The 26,856-nt window shown below is 43.3% G+C and overlaps 1 protein-coding gene across 1 annotated transcript in view; it reads right to left on the bottom strand.

Moving 5' to 3' along the window:
- Window positions 1-9,079: 9,079 nt before the first annotated feature.
- Window positions 9,080-26,856, bottom strand: part of LOC138648973 (low-density lipoprotein receptor-like) — an 85,347-nt gene continuing 67,570 nt past the window's right edge. The window contains exons 20-21 of the mRNA XM_069739035.1: window positions 10,283-10,314; window positions 9,080-9,169 (exon numbers count right to left, since the gene is read on the bottom strand). Coding sequence (XP_069595136.1) covers window positions 10,303-10,314 — 12 coding nt within the window. The 3' untranslated portion in view covers window positions 9,080-9,169; window positions 10,283-10,302. The remainder of the gene's footprint in view (window positions 9,170-10,282; window positions 10,315-26,856) is intronic.

The following is a 26,856-nucleotide window of genomic DNA, read 5'->3' on the forward strand; positions in this document are numbered from 1 at the left end:
GTTAGAGAGAAAAGCCGCTAATTCAGTGGGGTGTACAGTAAAATCACACTGACAGCTTACAGTAGAATAGGTAGAATAAATGTGTACACATTAATTATATATATATATATATATATATATATATATATATATATATATACCTATTCTATGTCATTGAGACACATATGTATATATATTATTACTTCATCCAGCGCGATATAGCAGAAAGTCGGTAATTCAATTACCGGCTTTTGCTTTCTCCTTCCTAAACCCGACATGATACGAGACCTGGTTCACATATAGTAAACCATGTCATATCCCCATTTTTTTTGCATATTCCACACTACTAATGTCAGTAGTGTGTCTATGCAAAATTTGGCCGTTCTAGCTAGTAATTTAAAAGGTTAAATGGCGGAAAAAATTGGCTTTGGCTCCCGCACAATGTAGGTAAAGTAGGTCATTGACCTATATTTACCTGCATTTGCGGTGAGGCGCCCTCTGCTGGCTGTTCCTAGATCGTGGGAACTTTCCTAGAAAGCTTCCTGGCTCGAGTTCATATGAGGACAACCAGCAAAGGGCGCCCTCTTATGATCTTGAGCCTGGGAGCTTTCTAGGAAAGTTCCCACGATCTAGGAACAGCCAGCAGAGGGCGCCTCACCGCAAATGCAGGTAAATATAGGTTAATGACCTACTTTACCTACATTCTCCAGGGTTTTGCAGACATGAGCAACGTTGCATTAGCAAAGCTCGTGGCTGCAAAATATTTTAACCCCTTCAGATGGATTTACATCGTTGGACGTGACAGATCCTCGGTATGTATATTGTTGGTTTGTTTTTTTTAATTTATTTACAGATCGAGGGTCTTCAGTGAGTGGATTGAGCGTAGAATAAATTAATACAACAACCTTTGTGATTTTTTCAATAAATTAATTTTTAATAATGTGTGTGTGTTTTTTTTTTAACCCTTTACTAGTATTGGATTAATAATGGATAGGTGTCAGAATTGGCGCCTCTCCATTATTAATTTGGCTTAATGTCACCTTACAATAGCAAGGTGACATTAACCCTTCATTACCCCATATCCCACCGCTACACGGGAATGGGAAGAGAGTGGCCAAGTGCCAGAATAGGCGCATCTTCCAGATGTGCCTTTTCTGGGGTGGCGGGGGGCAGGTGTTTTTAGCCAGGGGGGGGGGGGCAATAACCATGGACCCTCTCCAGGCTATTAGTATCTGCCCTCAGTCACTGGCTTTACTACTCTGGCAGAGAAAATTGTGCGGGAGCCCACGCCAATTTTTTCCGCCATTTAACCCTTTAATTTACTAGCTAGAACGGCCAAATTTTGCATAGACACTACTGACATTAGTAGTGTGGAATATGCAAAAAAAATGGGGATATGACATGGTTTACTGTATGTAAACCAGGTCTCATATCATGTCGGGTTTAGGAAGGAGAAAGCAAAAGCCGGTAATTGAATTACCGGCTTTCTGCTATATCGCGCTGGATGAAATATTAATATATATATACACATATATGTGTCTACTCTATATTTTTTTTTTTTTTTTACACATGGATCCCTTGTATAGCCGTATGTCGGTTTTGCAAGCCTGCGATAAAAACACACAGTACGGATGACATACGGATTACATACGGAGGATGCCATGCGCAAAAAACGCTGAAACACCCTGCCTACGGAGGAGCTACGGACCACTATTTTGGGGACTTTTCAGCGTATTACGGCCGTAAAAAACGGACCGTATTTTCATACGCTGAGTGTGAAGCCGGCCTTATACATATAAATAAGATCCCCACTGAGGAGTCTTTTTTTCTAAGCTAAACAAGCCTAACTTTTTCAACCTCTTATCAGATGAGAGGCCTTCCATCTCTTATAATAATCTAGTTGCCCACCTTTGAACTGACTAATTTCTGAAAGTCTTTTTAAATGTGGGTCCCAAAACTGGATCCCATATTCTAGATGTGGCCTTACAAGCAATTTGTAAAAGGGATAACAATACTTTGGGATAGCCGGATTTGTTTTCTTTTTATACACCCTAAAATTTTGTTTGCTTTGCGGCTGCTACTTGACATTGAGTACTACTGCTCAGCTTACTTGTAACCAGAATACCCAAGTAATTCTCCTGTTCTGTAGTCCCAAGTATACTCCTATTTAATGTATAGGCAGCAGTAGGATTACTCCATCCTAGATGCATTACTCTCAATTCAACCTCATTTGCCAAGTGTTTGCCCATTCGGACATCTTATCCAGGAAGTTTTGAAAAATGTTAATGTCAAGGTCAAATATTATCCTACATAGTTTTGTGTCATCAGCAAAGACTGACACTTTACTAGTAATGACCTTTTGGATGGGATTGAGAGTTAAGAGGTTGAAAAATATCTGTCATAGTACAGATCCATGCGGTACCCCACTGCGGACTATATCCCATTTAGAGAACGTTCCATTTAGGATGACCGTTTCCTGTCATTTAGCCAATTCCTTACCCATGTGTATACACTGCTCAAAAAAATAAAGGAAACACTAAAATCCCACATCCTGGATATCACTGAATGAAATATTCCAGTTGTAAATCTTTATTCATTACATAGAGGAATTTGTTGAGAACAATAAAACATAAAAATGATCAAAGTTAATCACAACTAATATCCCCAAGGAGGTCTGGAGTTGGAATGATGCTCAAAATCAAAGTGGAAAATGAAGTTACAGGCTGATCCAACTTCAGTGGAAATGCCTCAAGACAAGAAAATGATGCTCAGTAGTGTGTGTGGCCTCCATGTGCCTGTATAACCTCCCTGCAACGCTCCTGATGAGGCGACAGATAGTCACCTGAAGGATCTCCTCCCAGACCTGGACTAAAGCATTCGCCAACTCCTGGACAGTCTGTGGTGCAGCGTGATGTTGATGGTGCAAGACATGATGTCCCAGATGTGTTCAATCAGATTCAGGTCTGGGGAACAGGTGGGCCAGTCCATGGCATCAATGCCTTCATCTTGCAGGAACTGCTGACACACTCCAGCCACATGAGGTCTGGCATTGTCCTGCATTAGGAGGAACCCATGGCCAACCGCACCAGCATATGGTCTCACAACGGGTCTGAGGATTTCATCTCGGTACCTAATGGCAGTCAGGATACCTCTGGGGAGCACATGGAGGGCTGTACGGCCCTCTAAAGAAATGTCACCCCACACCATTACTGACCCACTGCCAAACCGGTCATGCTGAAGGATGTTGCAGGCAGCAGATCACGCTCCACAGCATCTTCCTAAGTGGACAGTTTGATTTCACAGAAGTTTGATTTACTTGGAGTTATATTCTGTTTAAAGGGAACCTGTCACCTGAATTTGGCAGGCCCTTTTTTGGCGGTGTTTTCAGGTCTTTTACTCACCCCTTCCTTTCCCGCTGGCCACAATATTGTCTGGAAGTTGATTCGCTTTCCTCCGTAGAACATACATGCGCAAGGCAATCTTGCCTTGCACAGTATGCTTTGCCCAACTGCGGGAAAAGCCGAAAAGCATAAGTGCGCATGCACTGGCACACCATGTCCCAAAACACAGCGAAATACTTCCGGGACATAGTGCGCCAGCACATGCGCACTAATGCTTTTCAGCTTTGCCCGCAGTTGGGCAAAGCATACTGCCCATAGCATATCCTTAAAAATGCCCCATTTATTGTCAGTTTCCCCAGTTACCATGAGATGGTCCCAGTCTAACTGAAGAGCTTAATCGTGTAATTTGTTGAAATCAGCTTTCCTAAAGTTCCAGGTTTCTTGCATTTCCCCTTTTGAATTTTTGATTGAAAATTACATTGCAATTCATCATATTATAGTCACTGCATCCCAAATGCTCCCTGACCTGTAGATCTGAAATTGTACAGAACCAAATCCAGCAAATAACCTCTCCTGGTCGGTTCATCTACCAGATGAGGGAAGTAATGGTCCTGAATTGTTAATAAAAACTTGCAGCTTTAGATGCATGGTGTTGTTGTAACGCATTTCTTGGTTAACATGTAATTCTGCCTGGTATCCTGTTGATCTACTTGATTGTACCGTTCACTTTTATTCTTTTTGCTTCACTCAATAAACATTATTTATACAAAAAAAAAAACTTGCAGCTTTTAGCACAACCAGACTTTATGTCCAATTCAATGTCTGAATAGTTAAAATCCCCCATAATATGGACTATTTGTTGTAGCATTTCCTCTACCTGTTCAGCTATATTAGGAGTTGTCAGGAACATGATGTATTTGATTGTCTATGATCACGCACACTGAGCTCTGCTATGTCCATTATAGCTGAGCAGACACGCCGCAGGTTTTCTTGCTCCCTGCTGACAAAACAGCCGTAACTTAAAACTCCACTGTGGGACTCTGTCCCCCCTCCCCTCTCGAAGGCAGTAGTGAACGGGAAAACAAGTCTTGTCTGAAATCATGTGCTCTTTTGTTCACATACAAACTTATTGGAGTCAAGTTATGCCTTACTACTAAGTGACAGATATGAAAGTTATATATTTGGTATCTGCATTGGCAGGGCCATCACCCAGTGTGTTTTCCAATTTCCTGTACCCTTGGTATCCGAGAAACGAATTACTGCTTACTGGTGCATAGCCAGGTCATGTTTGGTCTGAATAGAATGCTGGCTGCAAAACAAGATCAATGTTAATTCTATCATTGCTATACAAGGTTGAATCCTGGAGCTACGGTGGATATGAATGTTTCATAACTGAGTCCCTCTGAGAAAAGAGGAGTGCATTTCATAACTCAACCCACTCAGTGATGTCACGACCAGAGGGCATATATTAACCCTGCTGAGTTGTGAGGGAGTTTTTGCCCAGGAAGAGAGCCAACAGCTGCCCCTCACCCAGCTGCACGGTTGGCCATGATCTGAAATGATGAGAGAACTGTAAGCGTTTTTTTCCAACTTTAATCCTTTTTATTTGTAATCGTCTGTATATACATAATTGTCTCATTTTATAATATCCTTTCACCCTTTTGTAAACACTGCCTATCTTTTGGAGTAAAATATATAAAATTGCTAGCTTCGTTTCTCCTTGCTCTATAATGCATTGTCACATCCTCTGAAATGAATTACGCTACTAATTTGGGTTAGCTTCGGACCAGTAATTAATTAAGAAATCGGAGCTGGTGGCAGCGAAATTGTCATGCATTTTTGGGAAAACTGGCAGCAAAGGACGGCGTTAATTATTGTTCCCGCCTGAGTGGGAGTAGTTTTAGTTTTATCGCCCTCACTGCAGTGTGCCCATTTGCCAGTACAAAGTATGGCAGCCTTTCTGGCGACTAATTCTAGGTGTAGTACCCCGTCTGACCTGGGGGTAAGGTAGGGCGCCATAGAGCTGCAAGTTACAATCCGGAAGTGGGATATAGATAAATCCCCTTCAGAAAAGAACTGGGCAACCAAACAACCCCAGTTCATGACTTACTGGTGTGAGCGGTGGGGATGATCAAATTATCCTCCCTGTAGTGTAACCCTCTCTCATCCAGTCATGGCTTTCTTCAAACCTGGTCTCCGTAATGCCCACCCCATCGCATTCTCTTGCTGACATAAGAGTCTCCAGTTAATTTTGTTTGCAATACTTCTTGCATTTGCCAGTAGACATTTATTTAATACTATTAACACATGTATTACTCCTTCTCACCTTCCCATATTCCTTGCAGGTCCCAGTCCCCCAAAATTCTCAATCACCCCAACTGTCCATCTACTCTATCCTTTTTATCAAATCTACTTAGCTTCCAGACCTTAGTTTAAAAGCACCTCCATCCATCTGACAATTTCTCCCCCCCCCCAGCACAGCTGCACCCTCCCCATTGAGGTGTAACCCATCCCCACTGTAGAGCCTGTAGCAGACAGAAAAGTCAGCCCACTTCTCCATGAACAAACCCTTCCTTCACCAATTTCTAAGCAACTGCTGTCTTTCAAGTGGCACCGACAGTATTTTGGAAACCACCTTGAAGGCCTTGGCATTCAGCTTCTCTCCAAGCTCCCTGTAATCATTTTTAAGGACCTTCCACCCCCCTCTAACTTGGTCATGGTACACATCGGTACCAGTGTCAGTTGGGTTTATCCCAGCCCCTCCCAGCAGTCTGTCTATCCGATCCCCAATCTGCTGAACCTGAGCACCCGGCAGACAATACATTTTTCAGCATTCATGATCTCTGCAGCAAATTACCCTCTCTGCTTAATTATAGAGTCCCCTACCACCAACATCTGTCTGGCCTTTGCTGCACTCCTATGTCCTTCCTTCCTACAGCAGTCATTTTCCTGATTGCAAGCCCAGGATTTGCTCCTAGCATTCATAATATCAGCCAAACCGGCATATTTACTTAGTCCTTTTGTTTGCCCTTATTCACACACTGAGGTCAATTCTGACACATGGTAAGGTTTTTAATATTAGACAGCATATGACCTTCCCAATCAGGGCACCTTGCCGATGGTGTGATGGCTTCAGGGCCGGCATTAGTGGCAGATAGATTAGGCACTTGCCTATGGCCCCCACTCCCCCAGGGGCTCCCAGCCAGTCACCTGCCACCAGCACCGACACATTCAACTATACCAGCATCTAAGACTCCGGTACATTTTAATGCAATGATTGGTGAGTGAGTGTCAGCTGACGCTCTCTCCTCCATCATTCCCCTCTGCTTCTGACACTGTGGGTGCGCGATGGCGTCACATCACATACCTGCTGTGTACCGGGCAGACTGCAGCCGCTGAGACCAGAGCCAAGCCTGGAGCACTGGGAGCAGCACGGGACACGAGGAGAGGTGAGGATAGTGTTTTTTGTATTATACTATATGGAGGATTATGGGGAGTGCATTTTACAATATGGAGGACTGTAGTGAACCTTGTACTATGGAGTGCATTATACTAAAGAAACAAAATGCTGCCTATTCATCGAGTCACTGGATTGTTTATGCGGGAACAAAAATAATTGTTCACAGCAGCACATTGCCGGTGTAAACTGTAACATAGTTAGTAAGGCCGAAAAAAGACATTTGTCCATCCAGTTCAGCCTATATTCCATCATAATAAATCCCCAGATCTACGTCCTTCTACAGAACCTAATTGTATGATACAATATTGTTCTGCTCCAGGAAGACATCCAGGCCTCTCTTGAACCCCTCGACTGAGTTCGCCATCACCACCTCCTCAGGCAAGCAATTCCAGATTCTCACTGCCCTAACAGTAAAGAATCCTCTTCTATGTTGGTGGAAAAACCTTCTCTCCTCCAGACGCAAAGAATGCCCCCTTGTGCCCGTCACCTTCCTTGGTATAAACAGATCCTCAGCGAGATATTTGTATTGTCCCCTTATATAACTATACATGGTTATTAGATCGCCCCTCAGTCTTTTTTCTAGACTAAATCCTAATTTCGCTAATCTATCTGGGTATTGTAGTTCTCCCATCCCCTTTCCCCGTGCTGCTGATAACATGATACTGTATGGGGACAGATTGATCTAATAGTCATTGTTCAGTTCATCATTCTTTTTCAGTTGGTGTAAAGAGACCAGGAAACAAGCGAACTACTTCAGTATTGTCGATCACTCGTTTAGTGACCTGAACTCCGCACATGTAAATACAACAGAAATGCTTCTGTGTGATGTGCAATATGGTAGCATTTGGGGCCCCATTTTAAACCTTTGCCTAGGGCCCCACTTTGTCATAAAAGCCATCCAGGGCCGGTTTTAGGCATTTTTGATCAAAAACAGCATTTCTAATAACCGTTATTTGGATGAACTTTTGCCTTTTACTTAGTTACAACAGGGTTTATTTTGTTTGTTTCTTGTATGTTTTATATTTACTAGGTTCTGCCAGATAAGGACTGAGCTCCCTGGCACTTTTCCCCTACCCTTTATTGTAACATTTACCCAGCTGCGTACTCCTCATTCCTGCCAGCATTTCAGCCGCTCCAGGGAAGCAGCTCTTCCAGGCTACTCTGTTGATGGGGCGTGACTGCTGATTGATAACTGGTTTCCCACTGCTTAAGTAAATAAGGCAGCACACTGCAGCGCTAGAACATACAAACTTAAAAAACGAAATTTGAACTGCATTACTGCACTAGAAATATGAAAAATGAGAGCTTTTAGCGCATAAAAATGGCCAATTTTATGTGTACCTGGTAGCCCCGTTACGGCATCTCTCTTATACCAGGTCCTAAACTTGCCTTACCTCGCTGAGAATAAACGTCTCCATCTGAATGGGTACATGTGAAAACCTCTTACTAGACTAAAATTCTCTCTCTCTGTGGAGGGGTATTGGACCTGCTGTAATTAAAACACCTGAAGCTAGGAGGCGGAGTGCACGATCAGAAGGCTAAAGAATACATTTCAAAAACCTGACCGGCTGGCAGAGAGTGAAGGACCTTCGATGACGTCGCGGTCAGGTGACCGGTCACCTGACCGCGACATCATTGAAGGTCCTTCACTCACTACATTCTCAGGAACGGAGGCGGACGCTCGCAGCGGTGACAGCCAGGATTCTTCGGAGGGGTGAGTATAGCCATATATATTTTTTTTTTTATTCTTTATTTTTTATATTAATATGGATCCCAGGGCCAGAAGGAGTTTCCTCTCCTTCAGACCCTGGGAACCATACACACGGCACACTCCGATACCGATTTCCGATATCACAAAAATATCAGAACTCTATCGGAATTCCGATACAGCAAATATCGGCCGATACCCGATACTTGCAGTATCGTAATGCTCAACACTAATGAGCAGGGGTATACAAGAAAAAAATATAAACTCCTCTACACTAGGCTTTCTTTTTCGCAACAGAACTTTAAAAATGTAGGCCAAAAGAACTGCAGATTAGTACTGTACATTTTCACATCCAATTAAACTGTATTGTTGTGGACAATGGGATCACTTTCACACAGGGCCCTGTAGGTTTGGATTTCTTTGTCCATTAATAAAGACCTGCATTTAAAAACTGCATTTTGTGTTTGTCATTTTTGTCTAATATTTACATTTGTCACTTTTTCATGATTGGTGATCTGAAACAAGAATAGGGAATCAGGAAGGGTGTAAACACACCACTGCATGTGTAAAGGGAACACAAGAACACTACAGTTTAGTAAACGTGTATTTTTTATTCATTTATTTTTTCTAGCGTTCTAGATTGAATTCTTGAGTCTTGTGGAACTTCGTGTACCTTTTTATCTACAGGAACAAAGACCATAGATTAGACTACATTCGGAATACATATGAAATTTGATCTGAACAATCATTCTGTAAGGCTTGCTTTCACATATTAGTTTTTTTTGCCATCAGGCAGAATCTGTCGAATGTTACAAACAAAAAAAAACAAAAAAGAACAGTCGCAGATTGTGAAAAACTGATGCGACAGATCTGTTTGACAGATCCAACTAGCTTATCCAGCTAATTGGATCCTTGAAAATTGGAACATGCTCTGTTAAAAAAAAAAAAAAAAAAAAAAAAAAAACAGAATCCATCGCCAGATTCAGTCATTTGACGGATCTGGCGCCATAGGGTTCCATTGTAGCAAATGTCGGATGGATGGCGATGGATCCGTTAATGTCAGTTTTCGACAGACACAAATGTTACTATGTTATTTTTTTCCGGAATCCCAATTTGATGGATCCGGCAAAAAACGGATGAAACGTGAGACCATCCGTCACGAATACAAGTCTATAAGAAAAAAAATGGATCCAGCGGCAACTTTTGCCGGATCAGGTTTTTTTTTTTCCTTCCAGAATTCACCAGATTGAGCCTGACGGCAAAAAACCGGATGTGTAAAAGCAACCTAACAGAGTCCTTTTAACCAAGTACAGGTGATGAATGTTTGGTCACACCATGATTCATCTAAGTGCATCTTCCCACTGTTTTACTCCTCGGTCCATTCCCCTGTCCTGATCGACAGCTCTAGCTTTATAGCAGAAAACAAGCTGTTGGCAAGGAGCACTTGAATGTTTGGCCCTGCCATAGGTGCACGGAATGCCTGTACTTTATAAAAGTCATTTTTTTGCCGACATTACCCAAGAAAAAAAAAGTGACTGCAGACTTCTAGCCTATGGTTGGGCAACCCCTTTAGGAGTGATATGTCTATATACACAATTCTAATTTAATGATTTACCATTGTTTCAATATGTAAATTTTACAGCCCTGTTGTAATTTGATAAACTGTCCAGAAATAGGGCTATATCTGGGCTGCCAACTCCTTACTATCGAATAGATCAGCAAAATAATTTTTAAATGAAATACAACATCCAAGTTGAGGAATTAACTTTTGTAAATTTTAACAAAATGCTGTACCTTATTTTTCTTAATCTGTGTCAAATGTGGTCCTACAAGAAAAAAAAAATCATAATATAACCAATGTTAAAAAGGCAAGGGAAATAAAATGCAAGAAGAGTCCACAAACCAAACTCTCAAACAGAAGGCTTCAATATACAATATTAGATAATAGATTAAGCTACATATACTTATTCCCTGGAGATCTTTCAACTAGATTTCTACTTTTTTTTTAACCATTTACTCTTTTCCACAGGTGATCTATTCAAGGTACACCAGGCATAACAGTCTACCTCAACCACAACATATAATTTTGGTACCTGCACTGGAGACAGAAGAGGCCCTTGGGTAAGAACAATATACGGGCCCTTTGCAGCCCAATAGTTCATCATAATACACAAGTCCACTAGCTTTGGAGGTGGAAGTGAGCCCCTTACCTTGTGGCCCCCGGATGCACCAAAGATATGTCTGCCCCTGCATACGTGACCAAGTCAAAAAGGAGTGCACAGCTCAAATTGTACACTCCTGTAACACATGAAGTACAAGCAGAGGCTCATGCAGACTACTGTATAAATCGGATGTGCGCAATCAGATTTTTAATGCCAACTGTCCTTAAGGAAAAAAAACAGAACTACAGCATACAAGACTTTCTTTTGAGTCTCGTATGAATACATCTACGCTCATCCATTCCAGTCTGAATGCATAAATGTACATGATCATATAGTTTCCAAGAGAAATATAAAAAATATTTTTTTAAAATACACTTCTAAACTGATCCCACCAACATCCAACTGGCATCTGATTTATGGATACATTACTGTTAGCCTAGCAAACCATTTGTTTAGGTCCTTTTTAGCTCAATTGTAAGAAAACTGATCTCACACAGACTTAAAAACACTGATGAAAATTAGTTTCATCCAGGCAACTCAGAAGATTTTTTTGATTATGTCACGTACTAATCTGCAGTTGCGCCAAATCTGATTCTCGGTGTAAATCTACGGGGTCGGGAGGGAGGTAGAAAGCAGAGAAAAAAAAAGAAAAGTAAATTGAAATCTATCCATTTAGCTAGAACACACTTGTTATGGTGCACAGTCTTGACGCCCTCCCAGAAGGCCTGTGGATAGTGGTCATACTCAAAGAATCTGGATGGTGAGATGACAGGCTAATAAGGCAACATGGCTATTCCCGCCACTGCACAGGTCAAAAATAGTGATGAAGAGGGATCTCTTCTAGCCATTAGGTTAACTATTTTTTAGGGTGACCGTTATTGTTGTGTAATTCCACCTATTTAGCTACAGCAAGATAAAAAAAAAAAAAAAAAAAACGTGTGAGCACTGGCACATCGCACATTATCTGAAACGGCAGAATACCAAACATTTGTGTCAAGACCTTAGCATCTGGACTTAGAAGAATCTTAAGATTGTCCAGTGGGGAGGTGGGGGGGATAGTAAGTAGGACCCATCCGTTTTAGAATACTGTAAATGGACACCCAGGGCCGAATTCATCTCTTGCTGCCATTGTCTTTTTGGTGTGTATTCTGGTTTGCCAATTATTTTCAGTACTACATGGTGGGCCATTTATATAGATACACCTAAAATTAAATGGGAATGGTTGGTGATATCAACTTCCTGTTTGTGGCACATTAGTATATGGGAGGGGGAACTTTTCAAGATGAGTGGTGACCATGGTGGCCATTTTGAAGTCAGCCATTTTGGATCCAACTTTATTTTTTCCAATGGGAAAAGGGTCATGTGATACACTTAGAGAATTTCACAACAAAAACAATGGTGTGCTTGGTTTTAATGCAACTATTGTTTCATGAGTTATGCACATGTTTATGACCACTTATAAAATGCATTCAAAGTGCCGCCCATTGTGTTGGATTGTCAATGCAACCCTCTTCTCCCATTCGTGACATACTGATCGCAACACTGCAGAAGAAATTCTAGCACAGGCTTCCAGTATGACCCCAAAGACAAAAGTCTAAAGGGGTGAGATCAGAAGACCTTGGTGGCCATTCAACTGGCCCACAACGACCAATCCACTTTCCAGGAAACTTCATGTAGGAATGCTTGGATCTGACACCATAATGTGTTGGTGCATAATCTTGCTGGAAAAACTCAGGGAACGTGCCATCTTCAGTGCATAAAGAGGGAAACGCATCACGTAGCCATTTCAGATATCCATATCTTTGGATGGGTTTGTATGGGTATGGTGTGGTATATGGGGTACAAAGATAGTGGTGCCATTCTTCATCAATGGAAACCTCAATGCCACTGGATATCTGAAATTGCTACATGATGCATGATGTGTTGCCCTCTTTATACACTTAAGATGGCACGTTTCCTGAGTTTTTCCAGCAAGATTGTGCACCACCACATTATGTGTGTCAGGTCCGAGCATTGCTACATGAACAGATTCCTGGAAACTGGATTGGTCGTCGAGGGCTAGTTGAATGGCTACCAAGGTCTCCCAAACTGACCCTCTTAGAGTATGTGCACACATTGTGTATTTGACTGCAGATCCGCAGCAGATTTGACGCTGCGGATTTGCAGCAGTTTTCCATGCGTTGTACAGTACCATGTAAATCTATGGAAAACCAAATCCGCAGTGCCCATGCTGCAGAAAATACTGCGTGGAAATGCTGCAGTTTATTTTCTGCAGCATGTCAATTTTGTGCGGATTCCGCAGCGTTTTACACCTCTGCAGGTGTCAAAACGCATGTGGAAACCACACAAAAAATGCTGTAAATCCGCAAGTAAAATGCAGGGTGTTTTACCTGCAAATTTTTCAGATTCTGTAGGGAAAAATCCACACAAGTCTGCAACGTATACCCTTCGACAATTGCCTTCAGATGACCCCAAAGATAAGTCTATGCTGTGAAGATACAAGATGTGCAGCATCTGAAACATCAGATACTGGAAGCCTGTGCTAGCATTTCTTCTGCGGTGTTGCTATCAGTGTGTCAAGAGTGGGAGAAGAGGATTGCATTGACAATCCAACACAATGGGCAGCACTTTGAACACATTTTATAAGTGGTCATAAGCTTGTAAGTAATTCATGAAAGAATACAGTTACGTTAAAACCAAGCACACCATTGTTTTTCTTGTGAAATTCTCAATAAGTTTGATGTGTTACAACATTACCCTCTTCCCATTGGAAAAAAGTTGGATCCAAAATGGCCAACTTCAAAATGGCCTCCATGGTTCCCACCCATCTTGAAAAGTTTCCCCCTTCCCATATACTAATGTGCCACAAACAGGAAGTTGATATCACTAACCATTCCCATTTTAAATTTAGGGGTATCCATATAAATTGCCCACTGTATAGTTTATCATTGATCATCTACTGTGGCACAATGTATAAATGACATTTAACCCAGTGATCTATTCCTAGATCACAGCCAGGTCCAGGGTCCAGTAGTGTGCACTGGGATCACCAAGATTTCAGTGTTCTTAAGGAAGGAAAATAACCCTGCTATCCAGACTCAGAGTGCGCATATATAAATGTGACCAACGTTATTCAGAATGCAGTGACTACATGTTACCACCACAGCCTTAGCGGATAACACCACCAGCACCATGCCTGGATAATACTCCTATACCATGTCTGACTAATACTGCACAGTGGGGCTGGATTACACCTCCAGACTGAAAGTGACCATTTTTATTTAGTTTCCGTGTAGTGAAATTATTCAGATATCACACAGGTATACTTTAACCTGCGTCTGATCAATATGATATGTCCAGCCAAAGGCAAATTAATAAAGAGGTCACCTGTGAATTACGGATTTATCTCGTTGGAACCATTTGTGTTTTAAAAGTTGTCAGTATGGAGAAGATGGAAAATGTTAAACTATATATTTGACCAATTTGCATCCTTTAACCCTTCCTGACATTGCCATTTTTCCATTTTTGCATCTCCCCTTTAAGAGCCATAACTTATTTTCCCCATCAACATAGCCATATGAGGGCTTGCTTTTTTGCAGGATGAGGTGTAAATTTTAACGACACCATTCATTAATGTGATGTACTGGAAAGTAGGTAAAAATTCCAAGTGGTGCATTAGAAGAAAACAATTAGAATTACTTTTCTCTTTTTAACCCTTTGAGAGCTAGCCTGTTTTCACCTAAATGACCAGGTCAGTTTTCACAATTCTGACCACTGTCACTTCAGGAGGTAATAACTGAACGCTTCAGAGAATCCTAGTGATTGAGATTGTTTTCTCGTGACATTGTACTTTATGATAGAGGTAAAAATTTCTTTGATATGACTTGCGTTTATTTGTGAAAAAAAAAAATACGGAAATTTGGTGAAGATTTTGAAAACTTTGTAATTTTCAAACTTCATTTTTATGCCCATAAATAAGAGTCAGATCACACAAAATAGTTAAACATTTCCCACGTGTGCTTTACACCAGCACAATTTTGTAACCAAAATTTAGTCACCAAAATTGTGTTATGAAGTTAAGAGTCAAGTTAACCAGCGATCTTTAATTTTTATAGCAAATTTTACACTTTGAGGGGTCTATAAAAGAAAATACCCAAAAGTAACAAAGTGACTTAAAAAAACATTCTAAAAGCTACACCCCTCAAGGTACTCAAAACCACATTCAAGAAGTTTATTAACCCTTCAGGTGCTTCACAGGAATTTTTGGAATGTGGAAGGGAAAAAAAAAACCCACAAACATTTACTTTTTTTCACAAAAAACTTCCTTTAGACCTAATTTTCTTGTGCAGTTTCTTTTGAGCATGCAGATACCCCATATGTGGGGGAAATCTACTGTTTGGGCGCACGGCAAGGCTCCGAAGGGAAAAAGCGCCATTTCACTTTGAGCCCCTGATGTGCCTAAACAGTGGAAATCACCAAGTGATACCATTTTGGAAAATAGACCCCTTAGGGAACTTATCTAGATTTTTATTGCGCACCTTGAACCCACAGGTTCTTCACAGAAGTTTATAATAAGCCGTGAAAATAAAACAAACATTTTTCCAACAAATCTTTTTTAGCTATAAATTTTGTATTTTCTCATGGGCAAAAGGAGAAAAATCGACCCCAAAGTTTGTTGTGCAGTTTCTCCTGAATTCACCGATACTCCATATGTGGTCAAAAACTACTTTTGGAGGCACAGTGCAAAGATCAGACCAAGTAGCGCCTGTCATGATTCCAATGGCAGGGAATCACAAAAGGACAAGCACCAACGAGCTCTAGGGTGATGGAACCTGAGCTGACCGCGACCCTAAACCTGAACACACAAATAACAATAGCCGGGGAACTTGCCTACGTTGGTCCTAGACGTCTCGCACCAGCCGAAGATCTAACTTCCCCTATTAGAAGAAACACAGACCTCTCTTGCCTCCAGAGAAATACCCCACAGAAATAGCAGCCCCCCACATATAATGACGGTGAAATGAGAGGAAGGCACATACACAGTATGAAAACAGATTCAGCAAAATGAGGCCCGCTAAAACTAGATAGCAGAGGATACAAAAGTAAACTGCGCGGTCAGCAAAAAAAACCCTTCAAAAAACCATCCTGTAATTACTTGAACTCATGTTCCAACTCATGGAACATGAGGAGCAATTACAGCCCACCAGAGCAACCAGCAGCAAAGAAACAATTATATGCAAGCTGGACTAGACAAAAATAAAGCAAAACGTGGAACAAGAAAATCAAAAACTTAGCATGTCCTGAAGATTACTGAAGCCAGAAGCTGAGGTAACAAAACACTCTGATAACCTTGATAGCCGGCGGGGAAATGACAAGAAAGCCCGGTTAAATAGGAAACTCCCAAATGCTAATAGAACAGGTGGACACCAGAGACAGCAGAACACAAATCACCCAGTACCATCAGTAACCACCAGAGGGAGCCCAAAAACAGAACTCACAACAAGCGCCATATTACAGTGCATATTTTGCTGCACTTGTTTGAGGGTGCCATGTTACATTGACAGAGCCTCTGAGCTGCCACAACAGCAGAACCACACATAAGTGACCCCATTTTGGAAACTATCTCCTTTGGGAATTTATCTACACATGTTGTGATGATTTTGACTTCATGGGTGCTTTCCAGAAACAGGCAGCAGTGGATGTTGCTGAGTGAAAATTGCAAACTGTCATTGCAGTCACCAGTACATTATGCCCAGCCCATGCTTCGGGAGACACACGTAAATTTGGTGGGGTCTCATCACTACAGGAATACCAAACATGTGGGCGCTATATGTGGTTTAGGCACAATGGGGCTCAGAAGGGAGGGGGCATTGGGATTTGGCAGTGCAGAATTTGCTGAATTTGTTTGGGCAGGTGAGGAGCCATTTTGCTTTTCCAGAGCCTTTGTGCTACCAGTAACGTGAAAGCCCCCCTATATTTACGTTAACAGATGACAGATCTGAGTGGGGTCTTTTTTTGTAGATTGCGTGGAAGCTTTTATTGGGCACATTTTACATAATGTTTGGGATCCTATTTGGCGTTTTCATCTAAATCTCTGCAAATAGTGTAGGTGGCACTAGAGTTCTAGTCCTCTTCCTCTACAAAGACAAAGGTTACTACTTGGATCACAGCTATAACTTTTGCCATATTTTGTCCGACAGTCATGTCAGGGCTTCTTTTTTGCGGGACGAGTTGACGTTTGTTGGTATGATTTTCAGGCACATGACATTTTTTGATCATTCCATCTCAAAAATGGGAATAGAAAGCGAACAAAAACTAGCAATTCAGGAATTGATTTTTACCGCTCCGCGTGTGGTAAAATTGATAAGGCAGTTTTTTTTCTTTGGGTCAGTACAAATACAGCGATACCTCATTTATATTTTTTTATGTTTTGGTGCTTTTACACTATTTTAAAGAAAAAAAATTATTTTTGCATCGCTTTAGTCTGAGCTGTTACTTTTATTTTTCTGCTGATGACGCTGTATTGTGGCTTGTTTTTTTGGGACAAGATGACTATTTCTGGTGTACTATTTTTATTTACATCTGTCTTTTTGATCACATTTTATTGCACTTTGCTTGGCGGTATGATAAAGCATTGTATTTTGCCTTTTTTTAAAGTGTTCACTGAAGGGGTTAAACTAGTGTGACAGTTTTATAGTGCGGGTTGTTACTGACGCGGTGATACCAAATGTGTAATTTTATTTTTTTTATTTACATAAACAAATATTTTTCCCATATTTACATTTGGGGATTTAAAAAAATGTTTTTACACTTTATTAATTTTAATGTTATTAGATTATCCCAGTATGGAATATTACAGCAGATCGCTGATCTGACACTTCGCACCGCAGCGTGTCAGATCAGCATCTGACAGACAGGGAAGGCGGCATGTCGACGCCTGCTCAGCAGGCACTCAAGCCACTTCCCTGCAGGACCCGGAAGGACCCCGGGGCCACTTGGTGCCAGGGGTCTCCATGGAGACCATCAGAACAACATGATAACGCAATCTCATCACGTTCTGATGGAAGCGCGCAGGGAGCCCCCTCCCTGAGCAATGCTTCTCTATGCCACTGTCACTACTGACAGCGGCATCAGAGATGTTAATGCCCATGATTGGTGCCAGCACTGATCATGGGCATTGCTGCAGGATGTCAGCTGTTACACACAGCCGACACCCGCACACGATTGCCACGTGTTTTCTGTACTGCTGCGGACTTTTAGATACTGTGCTGCAGGGGACATTTTTGGCTGACAATTAGGAGTATTGCACATATGGGGGCAACTGGCAGATACTGGGAAACAGCAATGGGACTGACAACTGGGCATTGCGGCTCACACTAGGAGGACATGGTCTTGTAACATGAGCTTATTCACAATTATGTCTAACTAGATGGTGGCCCGATTCTAACCCATCGGGTATTCTAGAATATGCATGTCCACGTAGTATATTGCACAGCCCACGTAGTATATTGCCCAGTCACGTAGTATACAGCACAGAGCCACGTAGTATATTACACAGCGACGTAGTATACAGCACAGAGCCACGTAGAATATTGCATGGTGACGTAGTATACAGCACAGAGCCACGTAGTATATTGCCCAGCCACGTATGTCACAGGTTAAAAAATAAAAAATAAACATATACTCACCTTCTGAGAGCCCCTTGTAGCTCGGTCACATGACCGTGACGTCATGGTAGGTCCTTCTCCCATACCATCCTTGGCACCGGAACCTTCCGCTTGCATGGAGCGGTCACCAGAGCGTCGCGAAAAGTAAGTATATAATTTTTTATTTTTTTTATTATTTTTAACATTAGATGTTTTTACTATTGACGCTGCATAGGCAGCATCAATAGTAAAAACTTGGTCACACAGGGTTAATAGCGGCGGTAACGGAGTGAGTTACCCGTGGCATAACGCGGTCCGTTACTGCTGGCATTAACCCTGTGTGAGCGGTGACTGCGGTGAGTATGGAGCGGGCTCTGACTGCAGGGGAGGGACTAATCGGACTGTGGCCGTCGCTGATTGGTCGTGGCAGCCATGACAGGCAGCTGGCGAGACCAATTAGCGACTTGGATTCATGACAGACAGAGGCCGCGACCAATGAATATCCGTGACAGACAGAAGGACAGAAAGAAAGACGGAAGTGACCCTTAGACAATTATATAGTAGATGGGAAGAAAATCATTTATTCCTTATACACCCAAACAACAAAGTATAGTGCTTGTTCAAATTAGTTTCTTTTTCCCCTTAGTGACCAGGCCAAACTTCTGAAATCTGACCAGTGTCACTTTATGTGGTAAACTCTAGAATTGTTTAACAAATCCCAGTGTTCGAGATTTTTTCGTGGCACGTTAGAATTTTTGATAATGGTAAATTTAGGTTAATACGTTGTGTTTATAAAAAATATCAAAAATTTGACAAAAAAAAGAAAAATGCAAAACTGAGTGATTATCCCTTTAATCCAGATACCACAGAAAAACATTAACATTTGCTACACATCTACTTTACATCAGCACCATTAGTAAAATGTTATTTTTTTTTGCCAGCCGACGTACTATTCTGTCCATGTGACCTGGGCCTTACTACCCATGGACGGAATAGTACATCGCGATGGGCCGTGCACACGGGTGGGGGGGGGGGTGCGATTCTCAAAGCTGACACCCCGCACTAGGTGCTAGGAGAGGTCACAGACCGCTCCAAGCACTTTAACCCCCCAAAATACAGCGATCTAACAATCGTAGCATTTCGGAAGCAAGTGTGACGCCCCAGGGTCCTGGTTGTCACAGAGGCATTGATTTCCTCACAGGGAGAGTGATGTTACGCTTGGAAGCGATGAAGGATATCAGGTAACTATAATGCACACAACATGTTCATACTCCAGGCCAGAAGGGGGAGCTCTAAACCTGGTTTAGGGAGAACTCCCCTATAAATACTTTCTGATCTGGAGGGAAGGGCGAGTGAGTTGAGCATACTGTCAGAGACAGAGGAAGAGAGCAGACCAACAGTGTCAGAAGGTCTGAAGGGGCCCTGTAGTCTGAGGTACTACAGCCCCTCGAGAAAGAACAGAAAAGGAAAGCACATCGTTCAGGGAGCGTGAAGGATAGCGAGGTACAGAAGAGTGACAACAAGGGAGGACAGCTGCGAATGAGCTCTCTGAAGCACATATTACCGGTAGCTGGAACACCAGGGTTGTGAGGGACTCAGACTTACAGCAGAAACCGGCAGGACAGCTGAACTGCAAGTTACCTGTATGCCTCAATACCCAGGAGACACAGTGACAGAGCCCAGGTCGCGATAGAGACCCTGTAAAAAGGCTCAAGTCATCTGTCATACGGGTTTGCGTCCTAACCTATAGGGGGGACAGGAGAACTGAGGACCTCATCAGAAGCCGTAGGCAGTAAGACTAAAACACCACCACACTATAGGAAGGCTTTTAACTCCACCTGGTAAAGGGGGACTCAGGATTTGCTTCCAAGCCAGCCAGACCCTGCCTGTACCTGTGATCTGGTGCCCTGGACTACCTGGTTTACTGATGGTAGCAGGCAGCCACAAAGACTGCAAACCTGTGTCCTCTGTTCTTTATTGCAGCATTCACAATCTCCATCTACACACGGGAGCCCTGGGGATCTACTTCACCCGTGGAACGTTATACCATCTAGCTGCCATACCATCACCCCAGAGGACCCCTTTAAGCAGCATCGGTCCCTACTGACCGAACACCACAGGTGGCGTCACGAACAAACTTTATTCCTAAAACCCCTTTAAAGACTTTCCCTTTCACATGGGCGCCCAGGGCCGCGGACTGGGTCGCCGCCACGTGACATCCCCCTGTGAGTACCCCACGGCACTGGCAGGCGACTCACAGGCGCAGGGGCTGACCACCCCTCTGCATCGGAGACCCCGGGGCGTGATGTGGGGTCCCGGTCGCTGCCATGGTAACCCGATGTTTTTATAACATCCAGGTTACCACAGCTAAGAAACTTCCTGGTCATGCACAGTGCGTGATCAGGAAGTCTGTCAGACTACTGCTTCATCTGCATGCTATAGAAGCGATCAGCCTTCAAAAATATGATTGTCCCATAGTGGGGCAAAGTGAAAAAGTCAGAATAAAGTTAAAAAAAAAAAAAAAAGTTTAAATAGAATAAATATGGTTATTTTTTTTGTCTTTATATTTTTTACAATCACTAAGTAAATATTTGACCCAACCTATAAAACTGTCTTACTAGCTAACCCTTTCAGCGAACACCATAAAGAAAGGCAAAAAACTGCTTTATCATCATACCGCCAAACAAAGTGGAGTAACATGCAATCAAAAAGAAGGATATAAATAATCACAGCACCGCAAAAAAAAAAAAAAAAAAAAAAAATCTTGTCCCACAAAAAACAAGCCCCCATATAGCTCATCCACAGAAAAATAAAATAAAAAAAAAATGTTATAGCTCTTAGAATAAAAGGAGGCAAAAAGTGTTATGGTTTATGTAAACAAGTGAGGTACTGCTGTAATTTTACTAGCCCGAAGAATAAAACTGCCTTATCAATTTTACCACACGGAGCGGGATAAACTCTCGGGAACAGTGGAATTCAGAGACTACTTTCGGAAGAAATGGATCGAGACGAAGCACTATTGAATCATCCCTAATCAATAGATAAGGCTCTCTTATTGATAAAGCTTGTAATTCACCCACTCTCCTAGCTGTAGCTATGGCTACCAAAAAGATCGCTTTATATGCAAGGTTTTGGGGAGAGCAGGAAGACAACGGTTCAAAAGAGTGGACCTGTAAGCCCCTGGAGTACCACGTTGAGATCCCATGGAGGAACTATAATCCGTTTAGGGTTCATTCTGACTGCTGAGATCATAAATCTTTTGATCCAGCGATGACCTGCTAGATCTTGGTCAAAGACTGCGCTGAGTGCAGAGACCTGGACCTTCAGAGTACTAGGTCCAAGACCGATCTCTAATCCTTTTTGTAAGAAATCTAGAATTCGAGATATATTTGGTTTGAGTGGGTCTGGAAGGTTGGGTAGACAAAAGGATGAGAACTTTATCCAGACTTTATTGTAGATGGCGTTTGTTACTGGTTTCCTGGATCTTTGCAGGGTAGCTATAACTGGGTTTGAGAACCCCTTTTGCTTTCAGCACCTGGGCTTCAGTAACCACGTTGCTAGATTCCATCTCTGAGGGTCTAAGTGAAGAATAGGTCCCTGAGAGAGGAGTTAGTCTTTTACTGGTAACAGTACTGGCCCGTCCACCTGTAGCTGGATGATCAGATTGAACCAACTTCTTTTGGGCCATAAGGGGCTATCAATATAGTCCGGGTCCCGTCTACTCGAATCTTCTGTAGAACCTTTGCAAGAATTGGGATTGGTGGTAACGAGTAAGCTAGGTGAAAATCCCAACTCTGGACTAAGGCATCCACTCCTCTGGGATTGTCTCTCAAGTTCAAGAAGGTTTTGACTGTCACGTTTTGGTGAGGCAAAAAAGGTCGACTTCTGGAAGACCCCACCTGTGTACCAACATCTTGAAGGTCTGATAGTCCAAACTCCATTTCCAAACTCCATTTGCCATTCGCCCGGGTGAATTTCCTGGCAACTTAGGTTCTGCCAACGTTAAGGTAGATTATCTTTCAAGTGGACTGCCATCAGGGACAGTAGGTGTTTTCAGCCCAACAAAATATCCGAGCAGAAATCTTCTTTAGGCTGTTGAATCTTGTACTGCCTTGGTGTTTGATATGAGCCACCGTGGTCAGGTTGTCCGAATATATCTGGATGCATTGTCCAGAAATCCAACGACGTGCTGCCAACAGAGCTTCTTTCACGGCTTTGAGTTCTGAAATTTGACGATTTCCCTCTGATCGACTGATCCCAGAGACCTTGGAAAGGAACATGGTTTATCATTGCTCCCTAGTCCCTCCTGCTGGCATCTGACATGATCGTAGTTAGCGGAATCTGAATCCAGCTTACACCTTTGATGAGGTTTTTGGAATTCATTTACCATGTCAATGAGACTTTCACTTGACCCAGTGTGTGAATCCTTTTGCTCAGGGTACCAGGACGACCGTCCCAATTATCTAAAATGTGAGCTTGAAGGATTCTTGAGTGGGCTTGTGCCCAGGCCACCGACTATACAGGCTGTCATGGAGCCCAAGAGCGACTGTCTCCCGGAGTGTAGGATATCTCTGAATTTTTGAGCTTTGCCATTAATGGTAGCCTGTGGTCGTCTGGAAGAAAGGACATCTGTTTTGCAGAATCCAGAAGTACTCCCCAAAAATTTCTGGTTTTGGAGGGTTGAAGCTGGGATTTTTTTTAAATTCGGAATCCAACCCAGAGATCTCAATATCCCTAAAGTGGTTGACACGTGGGATTTCAGGATCATCTCGGTGGGAGCTACTATCAGGAGGTCGTCCAGATAGGGCACTATACAGACATCTTGTCTCCGGATAAATGACACTACCTCTGCCATTACTTTGGAGAAGACTCTTGGCGCTAATGAAATGCCAAAAGGAAGGACTCTGAACTGAGTGCTCCACCTGACGACTCCCCTGTACCGCAAACCTGAGATATTTTCTGTGTCTCGGGTGGATTGGAATATGGAAATACGCATCTTTTAAGTCGACGGTTGCCATAAAGGAGTGATGCCTGATCAGAGGAATGGCTGAACTTACGGACTCAGTCTTGAACTTGCGGTATATCACATGTTGGGTCAGACCCTTTAGATTTATAATGATACGAACGTTGCCTGATGGTTTGGGTACCAGAAATAAAATCGGGAATAATGTCCTAGCTCCCATTCAGATAGTGGAACTGGGGAGATCACGTCCAATTTTATAAGTTCCCTGAGACCTAATAATTTGTGAGCTTTTGAAGTTGGAAGGGAAGTGATCTTCATACCTGGGGGGGGGGGGGAAGGGAACAAGAGATTAACTATCAATAGGCCCTCTTTGAAAACATTGAGGACCCAGTGGGAACTGGTGATGTTTTCTCACTGACCGAGGGGGTGCTTTTTTCTTGTCAGTAGCTTTGTCTAGAATGTCATCTAGGGCTGGACCAAAGATTCTCCTTTAAAGGGTATAGCACACAGCTTGGCTTTGGAAGCAATATCACCACTCCACATTTTGAGCCAGAGAGCTCTTCTGGCAGAGTTGGAAAGCAATAGAGACCTGGCGGCAACTAACAGATTCCAGAGAAGCGTCCGCCAGGAATCCAGTAGCTTTATGAAGAATAAGCAGCGAGTCCAACATCTCACCTCTCAAGGTACCCTAAGAGATGTGTTTCCAATTTTTCTAGCCAGCTGGAGAGGGCCCTAACTACACAAGTGGAGGCGATGTTAGCCTTCAAGACAGATGTAGAAGTTTGCCATGACTTTTTTTTAGGAGACTCAATTTTCCTGTCCATGGGATCCTTCAATTGTGAAGAGTCATCAAAGGGGAGCACGGTTCTTTTGTCAACTCTAGCCACCTTAACATCAACCCTGGGAGTGTCCCACTTAACGAATTCACCCTCCAGAGGAAATCTATGTTTCATGTCCAAGGGAGTGCTGAGGCATTTCTCTGGTAGTTCCCATTCCTGATCTATCATACTAAGGATATTAGCATGTACCGGGAACCCCAACCTTTCCTCCGATCTAAGCCCACCAAACATTTGATCCTGGATGGACTGGGGTTCAGATTCCTCCTCCAGTCCCATGGAGTTACGAACTGCGGACACTAGATCCTCGATATACTCTGAGGACAAGAGGTATTTCCTGGCCTCAGCCTTGGGTGAAACCAGATCCTCCCATCCAGTCGACGAGGTATGAGAGAGGTCTGATTCAGAGTCAGAGTCCATGATCTGCATATTCCGCTTTTTAGCTGGAGAATGTGGTGGTGGAGGAGTAAAAGCTGCCAAGGAAGACTGCATTTCCTGTTGCACGAGAGAGCGATTTCATCTAATAGGATAGTGAGAGCCGAGCAACCATCTCTGTCAATGCATGGCTGGCAGAGTTTATCCCATAGAGGGGGGAATATTGTATTACAGACCGGGAACCTCTTCCCATAGGCGGCTTTGGGGGCAGACATGTCTCCCTAAAATGAAAAGGAGAGAGGAGTGAGGACAGATGATCCCCATAATTAACTACCTCCCGGACCCAATCCCTGCATACACTCAATGTAGCAGGGGCAGCGCTGGGCTCTGCAGACGCAGGGCATGACATCCATACTGAGGGTGTTTCAGTCTTACCTCTGTGGCGACTTCTACAGGATTTTTATGGAGATTCATCACCAGCACCTGCCTCCAGCATGGTACACTCCCCCTCCCCTTCCTGGGTCCATGTGTCAGCGACGCCGCTAATGCAGGCCTGTCACGCCGGCCGGCGAATCCCGGACGTCTTTGCGCTCCAGGAGGAATGCGAGAACCGGAAGTGAAGCGCGCACCCGCTGACATCACTTCCGGAACGCCGAGCACGGAGGGAGAGAAGCCGGGAAACTCCGGGAGGAGCCTGGCTGGGGATGCCTAGCCTGCTTTTCCCTCTTGGGGGCGCGGGAAAGCCAGGAGGAGTCCCAAGGTACCCACACATGGGACGACGGGGAGCAGCACCGGAAGAGGCGAGGAGCGACTACCAGCTGCCTGGCTACACAGGCAAAGTCTGTCACGAGGTACTGCAGTTGCCAGCCACTACAGCACATGGAACCTCTCCCTGTCCCATGGGGAACAGGAAAGACACTGGCAAGTGGAAGGTGGGAGGTCCTTTTAACCCCTCTGTTTCCTGTTCCCATCAGGGCAAAGAGACCACCTCCATATGCAGTCGTGGAAGGTGACTAGAGAAAATGGACATGTCAGCATGTTTTGCCCATGGACAAGGTCTGTGGAAACACACTGACATGTGCACAGACCCAGTCACTTGAATAGGCAAATAGCGCTCCGTTCCTCCAGAGTCTCTCCACATGGCTAAGGTAACGTTCACATTTGCGCTGTTGGGCGCAGCGTTGGCGACGCAACCAACAACGCATGTACACAACGCAGCGTTTTGCAACGCATGCGTTGTCATAAGATCGTACAGAGCAGGAATTTTGGCGCAGAGAAAAATCGCTACAAGTAGCGTCCTCTGCGCCCTGTCTGTGCGTGAATATGACGCATGCGTTGTAAAATGCAATACAACGCATACCGGCGCATGTCCATGCACCCCCCATGTTAAAGATAGGGGTGCATGACGCATGCGTCAATGACGCTGCGCCCAACAGCGCAAATGTGAACGTACCCCAAGTAGCACTGTACAGCCATATATGGGGTATTGCCACGTTCAGTAGAAATTGTGGAACAAGTTTTGATGCCTTTTTATTCATAGTTAGTAAGTAACATAGTAACATAGTTAGTAAGGCCGAAAAAAGACATTTGTCCATCCAGTTCAGCCTATATTCCATCATAATAAATCCCCAGATCTACGTCCTTCTACAGAACCTAATAATTGTATGATACAATATTGTTCTGCTCCAGGAAGACATCCAGGCCTCTCTTGAACCCCTCGACTGAGTTCGCCATCACCACCTCCTCAGGCAAGCAATTCCAGATTCTCACTGCCCTAACAGTAAAGAATCCTCTTCTATGTTGGTGGAAAAACCTTCTCTCCTCCAGACGCAAAGAATGCCCCCTTGTGCCCGTCACCTTCCTTGGTATAAACAGATCCTCAGCGAGATATTTGTATTGTCCCCTTATATACTTATACATGGTTATTAGATCGCCCCTCAGTCATCTTTTTTCTAGACTAAATAATCCTAATTTCGCTAATCTATCTGGGTATTGTAGTTCTCCCATCCCCTTTATTAATTTTGTTGCCCTCCTTTGTACTCTCTCTAGTTCCATTATATCCTTCCTGAGCACCGGTGCCCAAAACTGGACACAGTACTCCATGTGCGGTCTAACTAGGGATTTGTACAGAGGCAGTATAATGCTCTCATCATGTGTATCCAGACCTCTTTTAATGCACCCCATGATCCTGTTTGCCTTGGCAGCTGCTGCCTGGCACTGGCTGCTCCAGGTAAGTTTATCATTAACTAGGATCCCCAAGTCCTTCTCCCTGTCAGATTTACCCAGTGGTTTCCCGTTCAGTGTGTAATGGTGATATTGATTCCCTCTTCCCATGTGTATAACCTTACATTTATCATTGTTAAACCTCATCTGCCACCTTTCAGCC

The sequence above is a fragment of the Ranitomeya imitator genome, chromosome 1 (assembly GCF_032444005.1).
Source record: "Ranitomeya imitator isolate aRanImi1 chromosome 1, aRanImi1.pri, whole genome shotgun sequence".
Classification (NCBI taxonomy): Eukaryota; Metazoa; Chordata; class Amphibia; order Anura; family Dendrobatidae; genus Ranitomeya; species Ranitomeya imitator.